Source organism: Acomys russatus, chromosome 5 (assembly GCF_903995435.1).
Source record: "Acomys russatus chromosome 5, mAcoRus1.1, whole genome shotgun sequence".
NCBI lineage: Eukaryota > Metazoa > Chordata > Mammalia > Rodentia > Muridae > Acomys > Acomys russatus.
The window spans coordinates 28,219,037-28,241,241 of record NC_067141.1 but is presented as its reverse complement, the minus strand read 5'-3'; the positions used below and the strand labels follow the sequence as shown (position 1 = coordinate 28,241,241).

The 22,205-nt window shown below is 47.8% G+C and overlaps 1 protein-coding gene across 2 annotated transcripts; it reads left to right on the top strand.

The window, feature by feature from the left end:
* The first annotated feature begins 3,736 nt into the window (after positions 1-3,736).
* Dpf2 (double PHD fingers 2) lies at positions 3,737-21,239 on the top strand. 2 transcript variants are annotated; one of them, XM_051145935.1, is made up of 12 exons: positions 3,737-3,886; positions 10,622-10,782; positions 11,147-11,254; positions 12,400-12,563; positions 13,398-13,490; positions 13,616-13,694; positions 14,162-14,203; positions 15,165-15,302; positions 15,430-15,558; positions 15,687-15,799; positions 16,597-16,678; positions 19,962-21,239. In XM_051145935.1, the coding sequence occupies exons 1-12, from the start codon at positions 3,855-3,857 to the stop codon at positions 20,036-20,038; spliced, it is 1,218 nt and encodes a 405-aa protein (XP_051001892.1). In that variant the 5' UTR covers positions 3,737-3,854; the 3' UTR covers positions 20,039-21,239. The 2 variants fall into 2 exon arrangements, with proteins under 2 accessions (XP_051001892.1, XP_051001893.1); XM_051145936.1 differs by lacking the exon at positions 14,162-14,203 and having other exon boundaries at positions 19,962-21,238.
* The last annotated feature ends 966 nt before the right edge of the window (positions 21,240-22,205 follow it).

Here is a 22,205-nt window from a genome sequence, read left to right as displayed (position 1 = left end):
AAACCAAAAGAGAAAAACTTTTTAAAAAATTTACAAATTAACCAGGAGTGGTGGCACACACCTATAATTCTAGCACTGGGGAGATACAGGCAGGCAGAGCTCTGTGAGTTCCAACTAGCCTGGTCTACGAAGTGAGTCCAGGAGAGGCATGGCTACACAGAGAAACCCTGTCTCAAAAGAGCCAATTTAATTAATTAATTTTTAAAAATTGCCCCTGAGGGCTGGAGAGATGTCTTAGTATTTAAGAGTTTCTGCTGCTTTTTCAGAGGACACACATGGAATAGATTCACGCATACATACACAAAGTAAATCTTTAAAACAACAGCAAAAAATAGTAAATGCCTGGCAATGGTGGTGCACGCCTTTACTCCCAGACCTTGGGAAGCAGAGGCAGGCAGATCTCTTGAGTTTGAGGCCAGGGTGGTCTACAGATCATCAAGTTCCAGGACAGCCAAGTTAACATAGAGAAATCCTGTCTCAAAAAAAACAAAAAACAAAAAACAAAAACAAAAACAGTAAAATGTAGGCTCACTTTTTTTTTTTTTTTTTTTTTGGTTTTTCGAGACAGAGTTTCTCTGTGTAGCCTTGGCCATCCTGGACTCACTTTGTAGACCAGGCTGGCCTCGAACTCACAGCGATCCGCCTGCCTCTGCCTCCCGAGTGCTGGGTAGGCTCACTTTTCTTAACAAATGTATTTTATTACCAACTTATGAACCAAGAGTACCTTACTTATAACCCAACTAACCTAAACAATAGGAAAAGCAGATTAACGAATACAACAATGAAACCATAAAGGCTATCAGCTCCAAGGAACGATTCTCCTGGTGTAATCAGCAGGATTTCTTCTGTTGGAACCTGAAGCAACCAGAACCCGGAACCTCAGCTGGAGCCCGGAGCCCTGAAGCTGTTCTCTCTAGAAGCATCTCAAAGTGGACAATGAACAGCCAAAACTATGCCCAGTCTCCAAACACCCTGCCTCTTGTTTTTGGCTCACATTTACACCTCCTCTAAGAATTTGTTCAAGGATGTTTTTCATCTGCTTAATAACCAGTCTCCCCCACATGGCAGCTCGGCTTCTAAGGGGATAAACATCACCTGCTCTCTCACAAGTCTTTTTCTCATTTCCCCACTTGTGGTCTAAATAAAAAACATGTTTATCTCTCCTTCAGTAAAATAAAGATCAGGCATGGTGGTATAAACCTTTAATCCCAGCACTTGGGAGGCAGGTGGATCTCTGTGAGTTTGATGCCAACCTGGTCTGCAAAGTGAGTTCCAGGACAGTCAGAGCTATGTAGACAAAAAGAAAAACAAAAACAAAAAACACTGGGATTACAGGCGTGTACCACCGCGTCTGGTCTGTGGGGTGTCTTTTTGAGGACTGTATTTGAGGGACATGGGGCCTAGACAAGGTAAAGAGGGAAGGTCCTTACTCTACTCCTAGCTACCTCAATGTAAGGAGGCGCCTGAGTCCAAAGCCTCAGGTTACCACTCTCACACAGGAACCCCACGTGGGCCTGATGTGCTTGGGTCTGGGAACCCAAGACAACAGTGTCCTTTTCCTGTGGCTCCTGTAGCCCCAGCTTAGGTCTAGAGCGAGGCTGGATAAGTAAGGGTGTAAGGAAGGGACCTTTCTTGCCACCCCTCCCAAACAGAAGAGAGGCTACCTCAGCTCTGAGCCTGCGGGAGGGGAAGTGAAACAGGCTCCACCAGGGCCTGCAGCTGACACTCCATGCGGTGGGTAGCCATGCATAAGCTTTGGGGTCCCACTGAGCCGGGGTGACCATGATAGGACAAAAGACAGTGTTGGGTCCTGGAGCTAGAGCTACAGACGGTTCTGAGCCTCCGTGTAGGCTCTGAAAAATATTGTTGTTAATGTCCTGTAGGTTTTCCATGTAGCCCTGGTGGCCTGGAGCTTGTGTAGACTGGGTGGGGTTAGAACTTGTGCCAACTGCCTGCCTTCTAAATGCTGGGATTACAGCTGAGTAACTATGTGTGTGCATGGGTGCAAGTGTGCAAGCCAGAGGTCAACACTAGGCTTCTTTCTCTATCACTCTCCCTCTGTGTGTGTGTTTTCTGAGTTTTTCTTCCAGGCTGCTGGCACCTAACTGAAAGTTTTGATGCTGGTGCGGGATAAACAATAGATAGCAAATATCTCACTTATCAAAAATGATTTTTTTTTTTTTTTTTGGTTTTTTGAGACAGGGTTTCTCTGTGTAGCCTTGGCTGTCCTAGACTCACTTTGTAGATCGGGCTGGCCTCGAACTCACAGTGATCTGCTTGCCTCTACCTCCCGAGTGGGATTAAAAGCGTGCACCATCACGTCCAGCTCCAAAATTATTTTAAGGCATGTAGTGATGATAAAATGTGTATTATTCTAAAATATCAAAATAACTGGGCTGGAAATATTTGCTTCTTGAAATTGGAGATAGGAGGGATGGCAGAGAAAGCAACAAGGACAAAGCTCTGAGGACTGAGACAGTGGGTGAATGGAAGCGGGGCGGCGGGGGGGGGGGGGGGGTGGAAGGACTTGCAGTAGGACAAAGAGGCGACAGTCAATGTGGGTTGGCAGGTCCAACGTGGATAGAGGAGAGCTCTACATCTATTGAGACAGAGGTCATGGTGACATTGGTAGGAGCTATTTCAAAAGGTCTGGTGGGAACAAAAACTCTCAGTAAGCAGAGGAGAGCCTTGGAAACAAGGCAGTGCAGGTTACAGACCGAAAACCTGCTTTGAAAGTGAAAAGAGCCGGGTGGTGGGGGGGCACGCCTTTAATCCTAGCACTCAGGAGGCAGAGGCAGGAGGATCACTGTGAGTTTGAGGCCAGCCTGGTCTACAAAGTGAGTCCAGAATAGCCAAGGCTAACACAGAGAGACCCTGTTTCGAAAAAACAAAAAAGAAAAAGAAAGTGGAAAGAAATGGGGTCACAATGGAATGCAGATGGGGTTACGGGGACTCCGCTTGGATTCTTTTTGGAGGGGAAACATGTTTGTTCATGTATTTGCATAGCTTGACGCTGAACTGAACTCAGAGGGATAGTCACACCAGTGAATATTTTCTTTTCTTTTCTTTCTTTTTTTTGGGGGGTGGGTGGGTTTCGAGACAAGGTTTCTCTGTATAGCCTTGGCTGTCCTGGATTCGCTTTCTAGTCCAGGCTGGCCTCGAACTCACAGCGATCCGCCTGCCTCTGCCTCCTGAGTGCTGGGATTAAAGGATTAAAGGCGTGCACCAACCAGTGAATATTTTCAATGTGGGGAACGCTTAGAAACAGCAGGCAAAGGACTGGTGGGGTGGCTACGCGGGCCGAAACCCACAAAGGAAAGAACCGACTCCAGCAAGATGCTCTCTGACCCCTACACTTAATCGAAGACTAGGTTTACTGACAGAAAGGTATGGTGATTGTCGGAATGCGACAGTTAGGCCAATGGACCAGGGCACCTCTCTGACCTTTCATTACTTACCCCCCAGTCCCTCCCTGTGAGTCAACCATGTGGCTAACGGTCAGCTAGGCAAGACACTGGTGTTCCGTCTACTCCATCTCCGTGGCCTTTTCATTTTACCTTTCTTACTTTCCGACCAAGCCAGATCTCCTTCCAGAGGCTCCGCTCCAAGGCGGAGGCGAGCCTCTAGACTGAGCAGCAGAGAGCAAGTACTTCTCCATTCGCGCCTGCGCACTGGGCTCTCCTGGGCTCGTCACGCTCGTTCCCCAGCGCTCGCTCTCGTGGGCCAGTGCGTGCGCGTACCCTGGAGCTGCGCCTGCGCAGAGGGTCGAGGACCCAGTGTCCTGAGAAAGCTTAGCGCCTGCGCGTTGTGGGCTTTGGGGGGGCCTCCCGGCCTGAGGGAGAGGAACAGGGAAGATGGCGGCTGTGGTGGAGAATGTAGTCAAGCTGTGAGTGGTCGTTTTTTGTTTTTGATTTGTTTTTTTTAATCTGTCGTGGACCGGAGGCTTTGTAAATGAGCCTGGGAGTAGAGAGGGAGGTTCGGGAAGAGACAAGACAGAGAGAAAGACATGCCCGGGAAGTCCTTGCTGTGCGACTCCTGGTAGGGAGGGCAACAGGAGACTCCGGAGAAGACGCTGGGCTTCTTTTGGAAACTTGTGGCGGCCGGGAGGGAGGCACACGGGAGCCCCCGACGGGCGTCCTCTTCGCGGGCCGAGCCCCGAGCGGAGCTGCGGACTGCGAGCGAGAGGCTCTCGGCCCCCGGCCTCTCCCGGAGACGCGTCGGTCCCGCGGAGCCGAGCGGAGGCCGGCGGCCCCGGGAGATCGCGGTCCCTTCCCCGCCCACCGCCCTCCCTGGGGCTGCAGGCTCCGCCGTTCCTGGCGGGATCCTGAGACTTAAGCCGCGGGGTGGAGTTAGCCGGGAAATCCGGGGTACCCGAAAACTAGATATGTTCTTGGGAAGAATTGGTCCAAGAGAAGATAGAGAAGGGCCAGAACTTCGGGGAGTGGGGCTCTAGAGGGCCGCCTAGTCTGCAGGAGCCCCGAGGTGGGCGTTCTCTGTACCCTAAGATGCCTTTGTGCGGGTCAGATTTCGAGCAGAGCTGAAGTTAACGGTTGTCTGCGAACGCTGGGAACGGGGACTGGCCTGGTAGCCGCTTCCCTAGAGTTGGAGGTGTTTGGGGGTTTGATGCGTCTCTTCCTCCATCCTCCGTGAAGAAGAATCTGAAGAGAGTTTTGGAATGGGATGGTTTATGCCAGTTGGACTTCAGAATGACTTTCTCTCTTCCTTTAATGGCGTGATGTAAGGGGAGGAAAATTGGAAGTGTTCAGCTGTCCAGTCAAAGCTTTTGGATTCTGGGTGACAAAGTAAAGGTTTAGGGACTATTGGGGGGGGGCTTCTCATCTTTCTTTGTCGTGTGCTGAGCCCCAGTCGTTCTGAGAGGCCTTTCCTTTTTCTTTCTTTCTTTTTTTTTTAAGGTTAAGTTGCTTCTCCCCCACTGCTTTTTATCGAGAATGCTTCCCCACTTCCATTAAGCTAAGTGCCTTCTCTTGTGGCTTTTTTTTTTTTTAACTTGCTTTTGGCTTTATCCTGCTGCCTCTGTCAACCACCCGTTCTCCCAACACTATTATCTTTCTTTCTGATATGCCCACTCCAGTTTCCCCAGCTCTTTATTCTGACATTTCCCTCAATTTAGAAATGAGGCTGGTGACTTAATATTTGTATAGTTTTTCTTCTGGACTCAGATGTTAGTTCTTTGTTACCCTGCCTTTCTCTTTGTTGACCTCCCTACTACAGTGGAAGAGGAAGGTTTTGTTTTTCTTTTTGTTTTTGAACACAGGTTTCCTATGAAAAGAGGAATAACAGTTTTGACCCTGGAAATCTTCCTGTTCTAGAGGAATGTGCTTGCCTAGGTTTTCAGAATTACATGTTAATGGAGCTCTTAGCATTGAAAAATGGTCTTGGAGAAAATGGAATTGCCAACCTATTGGTGTAGGTTTTTATTTGTTTTTTGAGACAGGGTTTCTTTGTGTAGCCATGGCTGTCCTGGACTCCATTTGTATACCAGCCTCAAACTCACAGAGATCCACCTGCCTCTGCCTCCGAGTGCTGGGATTACAGGTGTGCAGCACCCGTCTGGCTTTGGTGTAGTATTTTAAGTACTGGCTGCTCATTTAAATTAATGAACTACTAACTTGCTTCTCCCCAGTTCTAAGTGAAGAAGACTGGACCACCACTAATACATGCCCCCACATTTTTAATTTCAATTTTATTTTATGTATGTTGGTGTTTTGCCTGCATGTATGTCTGTGTGAGGATGTCAGGTCCCCTGGCACTGGAGTTATAGATAGTTGTGAACTGCCGTGTGAGTGCTGGGAATTGAACCCCGGTCTTATGGAAGTGCAGTCAGTGCTCTTAACTGTTGAGCTCTCTCCAGCCTCCAGAAAATTTAAAAGGCCTCTTGACCGTTTATTCTTTCACCCTTTTTACCCCGAAAAGATGCTTTTCTTGTCCTTTTAAATATTATTATAGTGTGCTTAAGTGCAGTTGACATCACATGTGAGGGCAAGACCACTAGCTCATATTTTTCTTTTATTTTGCCCTGTGAAAAGACTTTCCTGTTTTAATTTAATGTTTTTCTCAAAAACGACATCATGATTGAATTTTTCAAGCCAGGGTTTCTCTGTGTCGCCTTGGCTGTCCTGGACTTGCTTTGTAGACCAGGCTGGCCTAGAACTCACAGTGACCCACCTGCCTCTGCCTCCTGAGTGCTGGGATTAAAGAAATGTGTCACCACATGTGAAATGGTTTTTTACAGTGGTCTTATTAGAGTAAATACTAGTCTAAAATAACCATGGCTGCCAACTAGTTTTTAAAACTTTATGAGTTATGTAAAGTGATCCATAGAGTAGCTAACAGAAGCTTGAAATTTTTTTGCCACAGGAGCCATGAATTTATGTGTATTCTTGCTCTACGCACACGCATACACAGACACACGCTAGTTTGAAGAAGATGGCGAGTTTCCTTCCTAGCCATCATCCTACTGGAGCACTTGCTTCACCTTTTAGAATCTTGCCTGGGCCTGGAGAGATGGCTCAGAGGTTAAGAGCACTGTCTGCTCTTCCAGAGGTCCTGAGTTCAATTCCCAGCATCCGCATGGTGGCTCACAACCATCTGTAATATGATCTGACAGCCTTCTTCTGGCCCACAGGTGTACACGCAGGCAGAACATTCTGTACATACATAATAAATAAATCTTAAAAAAAAAAAAAAAAAAAGATTCTTGCCTGACCGGCAGATTCTTGCCTGACCGGCAGGAGCCCCAACTGGCCAGCTCAGCCGTTCCTCCTTGCTCTGACTTGGCAGCCTTTAGCCCCACTGGGCTGGTCCTTCCTTCCATCTGACTTCCAGCGTCAGTATCAATTCCCATCAGCAGAAACAAAGGAGCTGCTGCACACAGCCTTGTTTACCAAGCTTTCCTGTGTGGTAAAGACGTGGCTGCCTCCTAAAGGCGAGCAAATGTGAGCTGCTCTCTTCTGTACCGTGCAGTCCAACACATCAGTACCTTAATTGCAGTCACTACTGCTCGTTGAATCCAGTCAGGCTGGACTTGTAGTGTTGTTGTGTATGGTGTGTCTTTTTTCACTTGGTGGGAACAAGCTAAGCTGTGCAGTAGTCTCTTGTGACTGCTCAGTTAGAGGCCCCGGCAGATTGTACGTCAGGGCTTGTTGATACACTTCAGTTGTAGGAGTTAGACACAGAACTATTCCCTCCTCCTCGTCTCCATCAGAATCTGGTTGAACTGCCCCAATCTATAGGAGAGGAATGGAGCCCGTACAGCTTCATTACATGTCTGTGTCTGTGTGGTGACACAGCCAGGCCAACCTTTTCACTCTCAAGTCCATCCTGATGTGATCTAGACATCTTCATGGGAAAGAAGGCTAGAGAGTAGCTCAGTAGAGTACTTGCTTAGTGTACAAGAATTTGATTTCCCCAGCATTATATAAAACTGGATGTGGTAGTGCAGGCCTGTAACCTCAGCAGTGGGGAGATAGAGCAGGAAGATCAGAAACTCAAGGTCATTGTTGACTGTATACTGGGGTTTGAGTCCAGGATGAGCTACATAAACCTCTATATAAAAAAGAAGGGGGTGTAGCCGGGCATGGTGGCGCACGCCTTTAAACCCAGCACTTGGGAGGCAGAGGCATTTGAGTTCTAGGCCATCCTGGTCTACAAAGCAAATCTAGGACAGCCAAGGCTACACAGAGAAACCCTGTCTAGAAAAAGAAAAAAAGATTTCATTGTTTTATGTATGAGTGCTCTATCTGAGTACACCTGCAGGCCAGAAGAGGGCATCTGATGACATTACAGATGATTGTGAGCCACCATGTGGTTGCTGGGAATTGAACTCATGACCTCTGGAAGAGCAGACAGTGCTCTTAACCTCTGATCCATCTCTCCAGCTCCTATCTTTTTCTTTTTTCTTTTCTTTTCTTTTTTTTTTTTTTAAAGATTTATTTATTATTATGTATACAGTGCTCTGCCTACATGTACATCTGCAGGCCAGAGGAGGGCACAGATCACATTAGAGATGGTTGTGGGCCACCATGTGGTTGCTGGGAATTGAACTCATGACCTCTGGAAGAGCAGTCAGTGCTCTTAACAGCTGAGCCATCTCTCCAGCCCCCTCCTATCTTTTTCTTAAAGTGTTTAGAGAATTCCCTTAAGATTTCAGATTGCATCTTCCAGGGCCAGAAAATTCTGGGTGTTGGCTATGTTACAGTCAGCAAGGCCTTGAGATAGGCTTTACTGTAAACATATTTTCTTTTTTATTTAAATAATTTATTCAGATTACTGTAAACAGGCTTTCTGTTAGTAATAGTACTTAGTAAAAGCTTTGAGGAACTTGGGGACATTTTCCTCCCTGGAAAACTGCAAATTCTTTTTTGTTTGTTTGTTTGCTTTTGTTTTTGTTTTTCAAGACAGGGTTTCTCTGTGAAGCCCGGCTATCCTGGAACTCTTTTTGTCGACCAGCCTGGCCTCAGACTCAGAGATCCAACTGCCTCTGCCTCCCAGGTGCTGGGATTAAAGTCTTGCATGCACCACCACAGCCTGTTGGATTCACTTTGTAGACCAGGCTGGCCTCGAACACACAATGAAGATCCAGTACTCTGTTTCCTGAGTGCTGGGATTAAAGGTGTGCACCACCACACCCAGCTACACTGCAAGTTCTTATTCACCTTGTGGATACATGAATGGTCATACCCTGAGACACTTCTCAGCACTGTGCCTTTCTTTTCCCCCTAAAAAAAATTTTTTTTTTTAATTTTGTTTTACTTGTATATGTGTGTACCACATGTGTGCCTAGTGCCCTCAGATCAGAAGATGGAATTAGATCCCCTGCAACTAGAGTTAATGGATAGTTGTGAACCACTGTATAGATTCTGGGAACCAAACCCAGGAGTTCTTCTTACAAGAACAAGTGTTGGGTTGTTTGTTTTTTTGTTTTGCTTTGCTTTGGTGTTTTGAGTCAGGGTTTCTCTATGTAGCCTTGGCTGTCCTGGAACTAGCTCTGTAAACCAGGCTGGCCTTAGACTTACAGATCCACCTACCTCTTCCTCCTTAGTACTGGGATTAAAGGCACCACCACTGCCCAGCAAGAACAAATGTTCTCAACTACTGAGCCATCTCTGTTCTTATTTATTTATTTGTTTGTTTTATTTTTTATTCATTTGTTTATTTATTCTTGAGAAAGTGATGCACCATGTAGCCTTGGCTGGCCTAGAACTCTCTGTGTAGGCCAGGCTGGCCGCAAATGCAATTTCTCCTGCTTCTGCCTCCTGAACACTGGGATTAAAGGTATGTACCACCAAGTCCAGCTCAATAATAGCTTGGTGTTGTTTGTTTCTGGTTTGTTTGGTTTGGTTTGGTTTGGTTTGGTTTTTTGAGACAGGGTTTCTTTATGTAATCTTGGCTGTCCTGGACTTGCTTTGTAAACCAGGCTGGCCTCAAACTCACAGCGATCTGCCTGCCTCTGCCTCTCAAGTGCTGGGATTAAAGGCGTGAGCCACCACACCTGGCTCTTGTTTCTGGTTTGTTGTTGTTGTTTGTTTTGGTTGGTTTTAGTCTCATGTAGTTTAGGCTGTTCTTGAACTTGCTATCTAGCTCAGGGTGAGTTCAGCCTGGACCTCCCATGTGCTAGGGTTACAGGTGTGTGCCACCATATCTGGCTAGTTGGGGTTTTGAGGAAGAATTTTGCTATTTGGCTCAACTGGCCTTGAAGTCGGGGTAATATGTCTGCCTCAGTCTTTTAGTTAGAGGTATGGACTACTCTGCCTAGTAAGAGTTTCATTTTTAGAACTGTATAGCATTTTGTGGGGCAGATTTACTAATAGTGTGCTAGAAATCTTGTGATAGTCGTCTGGATCTTGTTTTTCCCATCTGCCAGAGGAAGTTAATTTCTGCAGTAATGCCTGCATCTCAGGATGCTGAGGTTAAGAGAAGTGCTTACTAAGTAGCATGGGCTAGACACATGAGGACCACAGGATGAACAACCATGTCTTCCTATTCCTCCCCCAGTGCTGGCAGGGTGAATCCAGAGCCTTGTATGGGCAGAGCAAGCATTCGACCACAGAGCTGTTTCCTTGATCATTTTTCACTCTATGTGGGTTTAGATTTAAGTCTGACTTGAGAGGCTGAGGCAGAAGGATTTCCATGAGTTGAGTACCTGGGCTGCAGAATGAGAGAAACCTTGTCTTAAAACAAACATTTTAAAAGGCTTATGTGTGATTATGCACATAGTAAAATGATGTGTTACCATGGTTATTTATTTGTTTTTGTTTTTTGAGACAGGGTTTCTCTGTGTAGCCTTGGCTATCCTGGAGTCACTTTGTAGACCAGGCTGGCCTTGAATCCACAGCTATCCACCTGCCTCTGCCTCCCGAGTGCTAGGATTACAGGCGTGCACCACCACGCCTGGCCTACAATGGTTTTCTATTATCCAGCTCATAGTAACTTGTCTTTCCTCATGTGATGGCTTAGTGACGGTTCTTTATGTCCCTTGAGGCAGAATGAGAGGCTAATAACAGAAAAGAGAGTCTCCCAGACTGCCGAGCTTTCTAGAGAAGCCATTGACAAGGAAGAGGGATGACTTGACACCACAGCTCTATGCTTTACCTTCCTGCAGCCTAGGGGAGCAGTACTACAAAGATGCCATGGAACAGTGCCACAACTACAACGCCCGCCTCTGTGCTGAGCGCAGCGTGCGCCTGCCTTTCTTGGACTCACAGACTGGAGTAGCCCAGAGCAATTGTTACATCTGGATGGAAAAGCGACACCGGGGTCCAGGTAAGGTTGCAGGCTCAGGGAAGGTGATGCAGGAGCATAAGGAGGTGTCTTCTGTCACTTAGGAGACGGGGTGGGTGACAGTGGTCTTGGGATCAGAAGTGGGGAGGATGAAGTTGCGGCACCTATGTTTTCTGGAAGCCTCTGGAACGAGTGTGATCTTCCAGGGGACCAAGTACGGCTGTGGCACTTCAGCTGACATCTGTCAGTTTTTCTTTTCCATGGAGTATCCTACCCAGCACAGGCTTACCTGTTCTGTATCACCCCCTTGCTCTACAACTCAATAGAGTTCTTATCCACAAAACATTTACTATCATTTTTTTGGGGGGGCTGGATTAGGGCTTAATTGCTCACTCTTCTTCCACAGGATTGGCCTCTGGACAGTTGTATTCCTACCCTGCCCGACGCTGGCGGAAAAAGCGTCGAGCCCACCCGCCTGAGGATCCTAGGCTTTCCTTTCCATCTATTAAGCCAGGTAGGGGCTGGAGTACTCACAGGGCCCTGGATTGATGTCCAGCTTTGCATTAACTGAATGTGGTTGTGTGTTACTACATAGTAACACCATTGAGGAGGTTGAGGCAGGAGGATCAAAAAGTCAAGGTCATTCTCTGCTACATAGGGAGTTTGAGACCAGCCTGGACTACATGAGAGCCTCAAAATAAAAAACATAAAACTAGCTGGGTGAGGTGGTGCATGCCTTTAATCTCAGTACTTGGGAGGCAGAAGCAGGGAGATTACTGTGAGTTCAAGGCCAGCCTGGTTTTTCAAAGAGAGTTCTAGGAGAGCCAGGGCTACACAGAGAAACCGTGTCTCAGAAAAACAAAAAATATAGCTGGGCAGTGGTGGCGCACGCCTTTAATCCCAGCACTTGGGAGGCAGAGGCAGGAGGATCTCTGTGGATTAAAGGCCAGCCTGGTCTACAAAGTGAGTCCAGGACAGCCAGGGCTACACAGAGAAACCTTGACTCGGAAAAAACCAACCAAACAAAAAACCACAAAATTATCTCAAAAGAATATGGCCTGGAGAGATGTCCCAGGGCTTCTTGTGTGAACACAAGGACCTAAATTCTAGTTCACCATACATATGAGAAGCTGCATGTGACCAACATGTTCCTGTAATCCTAAGACTATGGAGTACAGAGCTGGAGCTTGAAAGATGCCAGTCTAGTTCAAGGTTCAGTGAGAGACTCCAGAGGAATAAGGCAGAGCGTGCTAGAGCAGGACACCCAGTGCCCTTCTCCAGTGCTTGTGCCCACCTGTACAATGCTCATACAGCACACAGACATTACCACACACACGTGCACCAAGCCAAATAAATACAATAATCAAGAGTAAATTAAAAAAGCAAGGTGCTTACTTCCTAAGCAGGGCCATGCTCTACTAGAGACAAGAGGCTGCTGACCCAGGCTCTGTGTTAGAGTTTGCACATATTATAGTTTTATCCTCCAGAGAACTCACCATCTTAGGGGAAAGAGGTAAATAGCTGCATTCCAGCACTGCCTCAACGAAGATATCTTGGTTCCTGCGGAACAGAACAGATGTGACTGACTTTGACTTGGCCCGACACGGAGTAGCCTCAGCTTCACCCTTTCTGAGTTTTCTTCATCCTTACTTGTTGCAGACACGGATCAGACTCTGAAGAAAGAGGGGCTTATCTCGCAGGATGGCAGCAGTTTAGAGGCTCTGTTGCGTACTGATCCCCTGGAGAAACGAGGTGCCCCAGATCCCCGAGTTGATGATGACAGCCTGGGCGAGTTTCCTGTCACCAACAGCCGAGCACGTAAGGTATGCTATCCTTACGGCTGATGACCAGCGTTAGCCTATGGGTGAGGAGAGTGCACCAGTTAGCAGAACTGAAGCAGATGCATGGGAGAACACATGCTTGTTGGTGTGTAAGCCCTAGCACAAAAGGTAAAACCAGTGAAATGGAAGCCGAGGTCCCTGCAGCCATGTGGCTCTGCTGGCCATGGTCCTGCTGCTGTCTAGTCTTTCACACTCCTTTTCCTCTTCTTAGTCCAGGTCACTCATTCATACAAGGTTTTGTTAGAGACCTCAGATGCCCGGTGTTACTTAGGGGAAGCACACTGGTTCATACTTGTCAACTGGAAAGTTAATGCTAAGTTTAAAGATGAGAAGTGCTACAGACGAGCCAGGTACCATGCTAAGTGCTTTTCTACATACGTCCTCCTGTGCAGCCTTGTGAGGTAGGTCCTGTAGTTCCCATTTCACAGTCAGGGAGGCAGAAAGAAGGCAGTTACAGTTTCCTTCAAGGCCACACAAGGAAGCAGCAAAACTCATTGAAACTAGAACAGGGGTGTTGGAAGCAGAGCGGGCAGGACAGGGCATGGCTGCTTGCAGTATCGGGGAATCTCTGGTGGACACAGGGTGTTGGGACTCTGAGAGGTGGGGACATTCATTTTAGACTAAGAGAGCAACTTGAAGAGGCACAGCGGAAAGAACGCATTCTAGGAAGCAGGAGTGGGCTTGCAGGCTGAAGAATGATTGTTGTGGGGTTAAGCTCCGGAGAAGCTGGTGGGTAGTTCCATGCGGCTAGTTCTACACTGTGAGGGCACTTTGTATGTGCTTGACTTTTCTGCTCATTCAAATCCTCTGGTCCAGCGAATTCTGGAACCCGATGACTTCCTAGATGACCTTGATGACGAGGACTATGAAGAAGATACTCCAAAGCGTCGGGGAAAGGGGAAATCCAAGGTGAGGCGGCAGTGTGCTGCCTGAAGGGTGACACAGGCTGGGTTATGAAGGCCAGTCGCTTTCTGCTTTGCTCTTCTGACCTAGACACCTTAGTGAGGTGTCATCTTTTTTGCTTTTCTTGGCAGAGTAAGGGTGTGAGCAGTGCCCGGAAGAAACTGGATGCTTCCATCCTGGAGGACCGGGATAAGCCCTATGCCTGTGACAGTGAGTGCCTCCTGAGGGTGGGTAGTTCTTGCCTTGGACCCAGCTCCTGCTCTGGATGTGAGAGGAGGGGGGTCATGTTCTTGCACTGAATGGTAAAAATAAGCCTGAGTTCTTGTCCTGCCTGCCGACCTGGCCTTTGCTTCACAGTGGGTGGGACCTGCATGCTCTGGGAGAGATTTCCGTGGCTCCTGGGGGGTGGGGGGATGAGGGAACTCACAGCAGGCAGGGTTGGCCTCATAGTGGGCAGCATCTGGATTCGCTGACCCATCAAGGCAGGGGACAGGGGGCCAGCCCTGAGGGTTAGTGTCTGTCCTCTCTCCCTTTGCTTTGGCTTACCCTGTTCCGTGCCTCCAGCCTGAAGTGCCACTGCTGGGGTTCTCTCTCACTCGCTCTGTTTTCCTGCTGCTGCCGCCCTGTCTCAGATGTATCAGGGCCTTCTTCTCATGACTTTTCTTTCTGTCTTTCAGATAGTTTCAAACAAAAGCATACCTCGAAAGCGCCCCAGAGAGGTAGCTCTCTCAACTTTTCAGACTTGTGGTTTTCCTGTCCCTTTCCCCTCTTCCCCTGTTCCTCCTGCCTTTCTCATTTCTGCAACGGTATGAGGGTACTGCTGTGGAATCCCGGTTGTGCTTGGTTCTCAGAGTCCTAGCTCCTGTCTTAACCACCGCTTGTCTCCCACAGACTCATTCCTGTGGCCACTTGGCCTAGTATGTGGGGTAGCGCCAAAGTCTTAACAGAAACCCATTATGAACAGATTCATCTGATGCTCCCCAAAACAGGTGGTCAACTAATGTTCCCACCTTCATACCCCTACTTCCTCCCATCCTCCTCGTTCCTTCCTGCTGGCCCCCTTGCCCCTCTTGGTGTCGTTACTCAAGATAAAATGCCATGTAATCTTTCCTTGCTGGTTGGCAGGGACTGGACAGGGCACTAGTATGGGAATCTAATTCAGTTTCTTTGGGAAAGTTTTCCATACTGCACAGTTGGTGGGTGTTCCTCAAGAGACCCACCCTCAGCCCTTTGTCTATTCAGTTGTGATTAGTATACACAGGTGGCATGAACCTGCCACATTTACATAGATGACAGAGACTTGTTACCTGTCCCCTTGCTTCCTGTCCCCTTTCCGCCATAAGGCAAGACCGTAGAACTTTCCTGACTTGGAACTCTCAGACAATGGCTGTTCGGGGCAAGTTGATACAGTATGTGCTAAGTCCTTCCAAAAGCCAACGTAGAAAAATGTTGGTAGCTGTGGGTTTGTATTTTAGAGAGGGAGGGGGATCCCAGAAACTAGAGAGGTCCAGGGCCTGATGCTCTTGGCTAAAGGGAAGGGGCCATCATTAAAGCTTGTGTCAGAGTAGAGATGCTGGGGGCAGAGGTGTTTCCATGGGCCTCAGATGGAGCTTCATAGCTTGTCAGAGTGGGGAAATGTGGCCTTAGTGTCCTAACATCTCTAATCTTCTTTCCACCCAGTTTGTGGAAAACGTTACAAGAACCGACCTGGCCTCAGTTACCACTATGCCCATTCCCACCTGGCTGAGGAGGAAGGAGAGGACAAGGAAGACTCCCAACCACCCACTCCTGTTTCCCAGAGGTCTGAGGAGCAGAAATGTAAGCTGAGGTGTCAGGGCAGCCAATCAGGAGAGGAACCAGTCTGGTTTAAAACCCTCATAGGGAATGTGGGGTAACCTAGAGTTTATGTAAACATCATCAAAATTCTTTTCTTTTTTCCCCATAGCCAAGAAAGGACCTGATGGATTGGCCCTGCCCAACAACTACTGTGACTTCTGCCTGGGGGACTCAAAAATCAACAAGAAGACAGGGCAGCCTGAAGAGCTAGTGTCCTGCTCCGACTGTGGCCGCTCAGGTACCTCCATCCTCAAAGAGTAGGCTGCACTCAGTGCCCAGGAAAGTCAGTTCTGTCACGGCCAGGCAGCCTCCCTTACCCGTTCCTCACCCTGGTCCTGCCGTTTGTTTGACTCACCTCCCCCACAGGGCACCCATCCTGCCTGCAGTTCACCCCTGTGATGATGGCAGCTGTGAAGACCTACCGCTGGCAGTGCATCGAGTGCAAGTGCTGCAACCTCTGTGGCACTTCGGAGAACGACGTGCGTGCTGTGCCTTGTAAACCTGCCTGCCTCTCCCCTTGGCTCCCTCCAAAGCAAGCTTTCTGTCAGAGCACACATGCTCCTCCTTCTTGACCTACTGCAGGGAACTTTATATTTGTGGAAAAAAATATGTTTTTTGAGCACCAACAGTCAGTGTTCTTGGCTCTCATGTCACTAAGTAAGACAGAGTAGTTTGCTTTCATAGAATTTGTGTAGTGAGGGAACAGAGCTTTGTATAAGATGCCTTGAAGAAAATGAAACTAGTGACAGGCCAGAGAGTTAACTGGATCCCAATAGAGGTTCATGGTTACATTTGCTTTTGAGATTGGTATTGGGAGTTTGGATGATACAAGGAGCCAGTCCCAGAAAGTATGGCCAGTGCAGAGGCTTTACTAGAATGCATGTCACAGGTAGGTCAGAGGTGGGCATCACGTGATTATGGGGTCGGAGGCCATTGGTAGGCTGTGAGGGTCACCCCAGGGCCTGGGGCACCTTAAGCAGGGACTTTGCTCCTAAGCGTCACCCTGTGCTTAGACCGTGGGGATGTTGTCAGAGGTTTTGAGTGGGCGGGGCTGGGTATATGTCCTGTCTTATCTCGTCAAAAGATAACTGGCAGCTTTGTGGAGAGAGATTCTAAGGAAATAGTGGGCTTTGTGATCAATTAGAATCCAGATAGGTTGAGGTGGACAGATGGACAACTCTCTCAGTTGCCACCAGGCCCTCTTGGAAGCAAAGCAGTATCGTAACTAAGCTACATAAACCATTGGGCCTTTGTTCTTTCTCCTTGCCTTCTGCAGGACCAGCTTCTTTTCTGTGATGACTGTGACCGTGGCTACCACATGTACTGTCTCACCCCATCCATGTCTGAGCCTCCTGAAGGTAAGTGGCCTAGATCTACTCAAAATACTTTACTCAAGAAGGATCCACAACACCCAAGTAAAACATTGACATTTTTTAGGCTTCAGCGTTCTTTGGGGGGGGGGGGCGGTTGAGACAGGGTTTCTCAGTGTAACCTTGGCTGTCCTGCACTCGCTTTGTAGACCAGGCTGGCCTCGAACTCACAGTGATCCGCCTGCCCCTGCCTCCTGTGCTAGGATTAAAGGTGTAGGCCACCACAACTGGCTACATAATAACAAAAATTTTTTATTAATTTACTTGGATTACATCTCAGTTGTTACCCCTTACCTGTATCCTCTCATTCCTCCCTCCCTCCCTCTTTCACCCTATTCCCCTGCCCTAGGTCTGTGACAGAAGGGCACCTCCTCTGCCACCATATGGTCACAGCCTATCAAGTCTCATCTTGGTAGCCTGCCTATTCTTTCTCTGAGTGCCACCAGGCCTCCCCACCAAGGGGAAGTGGTCAAAAATGGGGCAGCAGAGTTTAAAATCTTTAAAAAACTTACAAAGCTTAGTAATTCAGTCAGTCAGCAGAACTATAAACACTGAGCATCCCTGACAACACTGAAAGCAAGGTGCCTTATCTTGCCTCAGTTCTGTACACTTTCCTAGCATTTTAGCTTAAAAAACTTAATGTGTGTACTTTGTCATCAGTGCTACTTAGAAATAGATAATTATGGGGGCTGGAGAGATAGATGGCTCAGAGGTTAAGAGCACTATCTGCTCTTCCAGAGGTCCTGAGTTCAATTCCCAACAACCACATGGTGGCTCACAGCCCCCTATAATGTGATCTGATGCCCTCTTCTGGCCTGCAGGTACACATGCAGGCAGAGCACTGTATACATAATAATAAATAACTTTTAAAAAAAGAAATAGGTAATTAACAGCATGAAAAAAAAATTGATGGAGAAGAGAACTGTCACCCATGAGAGAGTTGTCTTCCTTTGGCTAGTCCAGAAGTGCACTTCCGTTGTAGCTCTCCCAGTCTGATGGAGTGTTTCTTCCCTAACTCTTTCCCATTTGGAGGGAGTTGACCCTGGAGCTTAGGTTTTTCTTCATCTTCAGTGCTTTTCTTTAAGTAATATCCAAGTTCATAGAAGTGCTACACCAATACCAGTGGTGCCACCAAGGAGTGGTTCTTTTCTGCAGGAGCCTCCTCAAGCTGTATCCTGTGTCTAGCACCTTCCTCTAAGGCAGTGGTTCTCAACCTGTGGGTTGTGACTACTTCTGGAGGGAGTCGTATATCAGACATCCTGCATATCAGATGTTTACATTACGATTCATAACAATAGAAAAATTACAGTGATGGAGTAGAAACAAAATAATTTTCTGGTTGGGGGTCACCACAACATGAGAAACTGTGTTAAATTGATGAAGCATTAGGAAGGCTGAGAACCACTGCTTTAAGGGAACTCAGGAGGTTGTCTAGGAAGGCCGAGTGTCCAGTAGCTCTGCTGTGCACAGATAGGAGCCAGTCTTCAAATGGGAGAAGTAGTTTACTGTGTGTAAGCTGGCTTGTAAGGTAGGCCGGACTGCTGTCACCCTGCAGAGAACAAGGCCACTGACAAAGCTGTGAGTCCTTTAGTAGCTGCAGCAGCACTACTGTCTTGCCGTGTTTCTAGATCAGCTTTGAAGGAAGTCGTAACTTGTGTTTTGTTTAACCATCAAAGAGCACTTCACAGACAAAACCCACCGAGGGCAACGAGGGCTTTCCCATTGACATTTTGTGCCTGCCCAGCACATCTTACTGGAACATGAGGCAGCCTTTTGAAGACTTATTTATTATAAGATTTATTGTTACAGTGTTCTGCCTACATGTAACACCTGCAGTAGTTTTTATTGTTTTTTGTTGTTGTTTTGTTTTTATTTTTTCCTTTTTCTTTCCGTTCTTTGTTGTTGTTATTGCTGGTTCTTTGTTTTGTTTTTGAGGCAGGGTCTCATTAGGCCTGTTACTCCAAAGAAATCTCTCTTGAGTCTGCTCACCAAGAGCTTCAGTTAGAGGTGTGTACCACCAAGCCTGGCTGTTTCCAGGGATGTTGGCACCCATTACACTTGCAGTATATTCCAGAGAAAGCTCTGGCTTTCACCAAATTACAAGTAGTTTCTCAGGCCAGGGTTAGGCCAGACATGGTGGCAGTTGGGAAGCAGAGGTGGGCTGGTTGATCTCTTGAGTTCAAGGACAGCTAGGGCTGCACAGAGAAACCTTGTCTTGGTGAAAGAAAAAAAAAATGTAGTTCCTCAGGAGCCTCTTTTTATGATCTTTCTTCTACTTTTGAGGCCATGAAATTCTTTTGTCAAAAGTTTGGGGGGCTGGAGGGATGGCTCAGAGGTTGGGAGTACTGTCTGCTCTTCCAGGGGTCCTGGGTTCAATTCCCAGCAACCACATGGTGGCTCACACCATCAATAATGTGATCTGATGCCCTCTTCTGATCAGCACGTGTACATGCAGGCACAACACTGTATACATAATAGTAAATAAGTAAATCTTAAAAAAAAAAAAAGTTTGGTGCAGCCAGGCGTGGTGGCGCACGCCTTTAATCCTAGCACTTGGGAGGCAGAGGCAGGCGGATCTCTGTGAGTTAGAGGATAGCCTGGTCTACAAAGCGAGTCCAGGACAACCAGGACTACAAGAGAAACTCTGTCTTCAAACCAAAAAAAAAAGTTTGGAGCACTTTAAAAACTTGTGTCTGGCCTGGCAAAATCTGCTCAGCAGATAAATGCACATGCAACTAAGCCTGTATAACCTGAGCTCAACCCCTAAAACACATGTTGGAAAGACAGAACAGATTCTTACAAGTTGTCTGACTTTCACATGCATGCTGTAGTACATGCACTCAAAGAAACAAATTTAATAAATCATAAAAAAACCAAAACAAAACACTTGAGTCTGCCCAGACTGACAGGGTCTGGGTATCTGTTTGGTCAGTGTCCTCCCACTCAATGCTGCCTTTATGTCCATGGAGAATGGTTGTGCGAAGAGTTTTGTCTGTGTGTGTTAGTGTACTACATGACTGGCTATTGTCCTTAGAGGTCAGGAGTTATGGATGGTTGTGAGCTGCCATGTCGGTGCTGGGAACTGAACCAGATCATCTCTCCAGGCTGGGTTTTCATGGTTTTGAAGACCAAGCAATTCCCTCAGCTCAGGGTAACCATGAAGCTGCTGCTGCAGAACTTGCCCTGTCCTGCCTGGGCTGAGCTCTTATTAGTAGGAGGACAGCGGATAGGATCTTGTGGGACTTACCCTGACCCCTCTGCTTCTCTGTAGGAAGTTGGAGCTGCCACCTGTGTCTGGATCTGTTGAAGGAGAAAGCGTCCATCTACCAGAACCAGAACTCCTCCTGATGTGCCACCCAGCTCCTCACATAAGGCTGTTGCTCTCCTCCACCTTGGTTTTCATCCCCCCTCTCTTCCTCTTTCACTTGGTAGTCCTGCCAACCTGCCTTTGGCATCAAACAGCACAGGGAGGTGATAGCCCTGACTGCCTCTGGCCCCAAGCCCTCAGGGAGTAAAGAGCAGCACGCTGCCCCAGGGCCGATCTGTGGGCCCAACTTCTCTCTGCTCTCTAGGAAGTGCATTCACTCTGCTTGCCTTGGGCCCAGGTCCCTGGTAAATCACAGGGTCCAAAGGGAGTCCTCAGAAGGAGTATGAGAGCAGCTCACTTGTCTCAAGCCTGGCCTAGCACCCCTCCCTCTGGTTTCCAGGGGTTTGCCCCAGAGGTGAGCCAGGCCAGGCCTTTGCTGGGAGCAGCTGGAGAGAACAGGCTGATGTGGCATGTGCCAGGACCTTTTCATGGCCCTTGTTTTGCTCCCTTTTGCCTCCTGCCAAGAGTCCCACATCCTCTATCATGCTCCATGGGGTTCTGTGCTCCAGCCAGGACGCTCTCTGGCACCTGGTTCTGCCCTGTCCTGCGCAGTCCCACAAGGGGACAAGCAGCTTCAACCTGTTCTTCCTGTGCGCGGCTGGCTTGCTCACGGGTGCTCTCTGGCAACCCAAACATTTCCCATCCTCAGAACTTCTGTCCTCTGCCTCCTTATTCCCTTTGATTTTGTGGGGAGGGGGACAGTGTCAGGGCTGTGCCAGCAGCTTGGGGGCCACAGGGAGAAGTTGGATAATGTGCCTGTTTTTTAACTCGATAAAAAAGCCTACCTCCAAAATCCCTTTTTTCGTTCTTTCCTGGACCTGGGCATTCAGCCTCCTGCCCTTAACTGACTCAGGGGCCTCTGCCTCCTGCCTGTGTACCCTGCTCTTAGGTCACAGGGAGGTCCCTTTCCATGCACGCTAGCTAGCAGCTGGTAAGGTCTTCACACCCTGATTTTTCTGTTTCCTGCTTAGTGGGACTGACATTAAGTAGGAGGGGATAGTCCATGCCAGGATAGTCTGGAGTGGCCTTCCCCCTTGGCTGTGGGCAGGCCCTGACTGTTGTTTTCTGCAAAGTTGAGGCCCCCTCCTTCCATCTTTAGTTCCTGTATTCAAAACATTAGTAGAAATAAACATTTTTACAGAGCCCTCTGCTGAATGGTTTGTCTCCTGACTCCTTGTTGAAATGGCATTTTGTTTCAAACTTACTTTCTTAAGACATTGAGGGGTTTGTTTTGTTGTTTTTTTAATTGAAACAATTTTTCTCCTCAAATCAATGTTTATGTTAAATTCTACCATGTAAAGCAGATATAAATTAGCTATTTTGCTAGTTTTGTTATGTAAATTCAAGTTATAACAACTTAGCCGGGCGTGGTGGCGCACGCCTTTAATCCCAGCACTCGGGAGACAGAGGCAGGTGGATCGCTGTGAGTTCGAGGCCAGCCTGGTCTACAAAGTGAGTCCAGGATGGCCAAGGCTACACAGAGAAACCCTGTCTCGAAAAACCAAAAAAAACAAAAAACCCCCACCAACTTACTGTTATAAAGAATGAAGCTGTTTTGATTAATTACAAAAATTGGGCTAAAATTAACTTTAGCACCCAGTTTATTCCTGTGCTTTTAGCTGGCTGGGAAGACTGGATGTGGCTGTATAGATAGAGGTGTGGCAAGCCTGTGGCCTTGTCAGGTCAGTGGCTTAGTTAGCATGGGCCCAGAAGCCTGTGGTGTACATTCAAAGGTATTGAAGCAGGCCCTGGAGAGGTAGCTCAGCAGGGAGGAGGAATGCTCACTGTTTTTGCAGAGGACCAAGTTCAGTTATCAACACTCTAGTCAGGTGGCTCACAACTGCCTGTAGCGCCAACTCCAGGGGGACCTGAATCTTCTGTGGCTGCCTCCGTCACCTACATTGGTGCATGTACCCACCTGCTCACCCATCTCCACACAGACAAACCAATGTCACAGAACAAGGAAAGCTTTTGGACAGGTGATACGGGCAGCCAGGAGGAGAGTAACTTCAAATCTTGTCATCAGAAAGAAGTACCTTTCATTGCCTGCAGTAATGCAAAGCTCCAGGGCCAGAGCTGTCCACAGGAGCCTTCCAGCATTCCCACGGTGCTTCTGTGCAGACAGTGAGTTTCTCCAGCCAAACTAGT

Bases quoted from the DNA above. Each gene is read 5' to 3' on its own strand.
- Dpf2 (XM_051145935.1), top strand. From the start codon at position 3,855: ATGGCGGCTGTGGTGGAGAATGTAGTCAAGCT. The intron at 3,887-10,621 runs GTGAGTGGTCGT...ACCTTCCTGCAG, and splicing joins GTGGAGAATGTAGTCAAGCT to CCTAGGGGAGCAGTACTACA. The intron at 14,204-15,164 runs GTAGCTCTCTCA...CTTTCCACCCAG, and splicing joins CTCGAAAGCGCCCCAGAGAG to TTTGTGGAAAACGTTACAAG.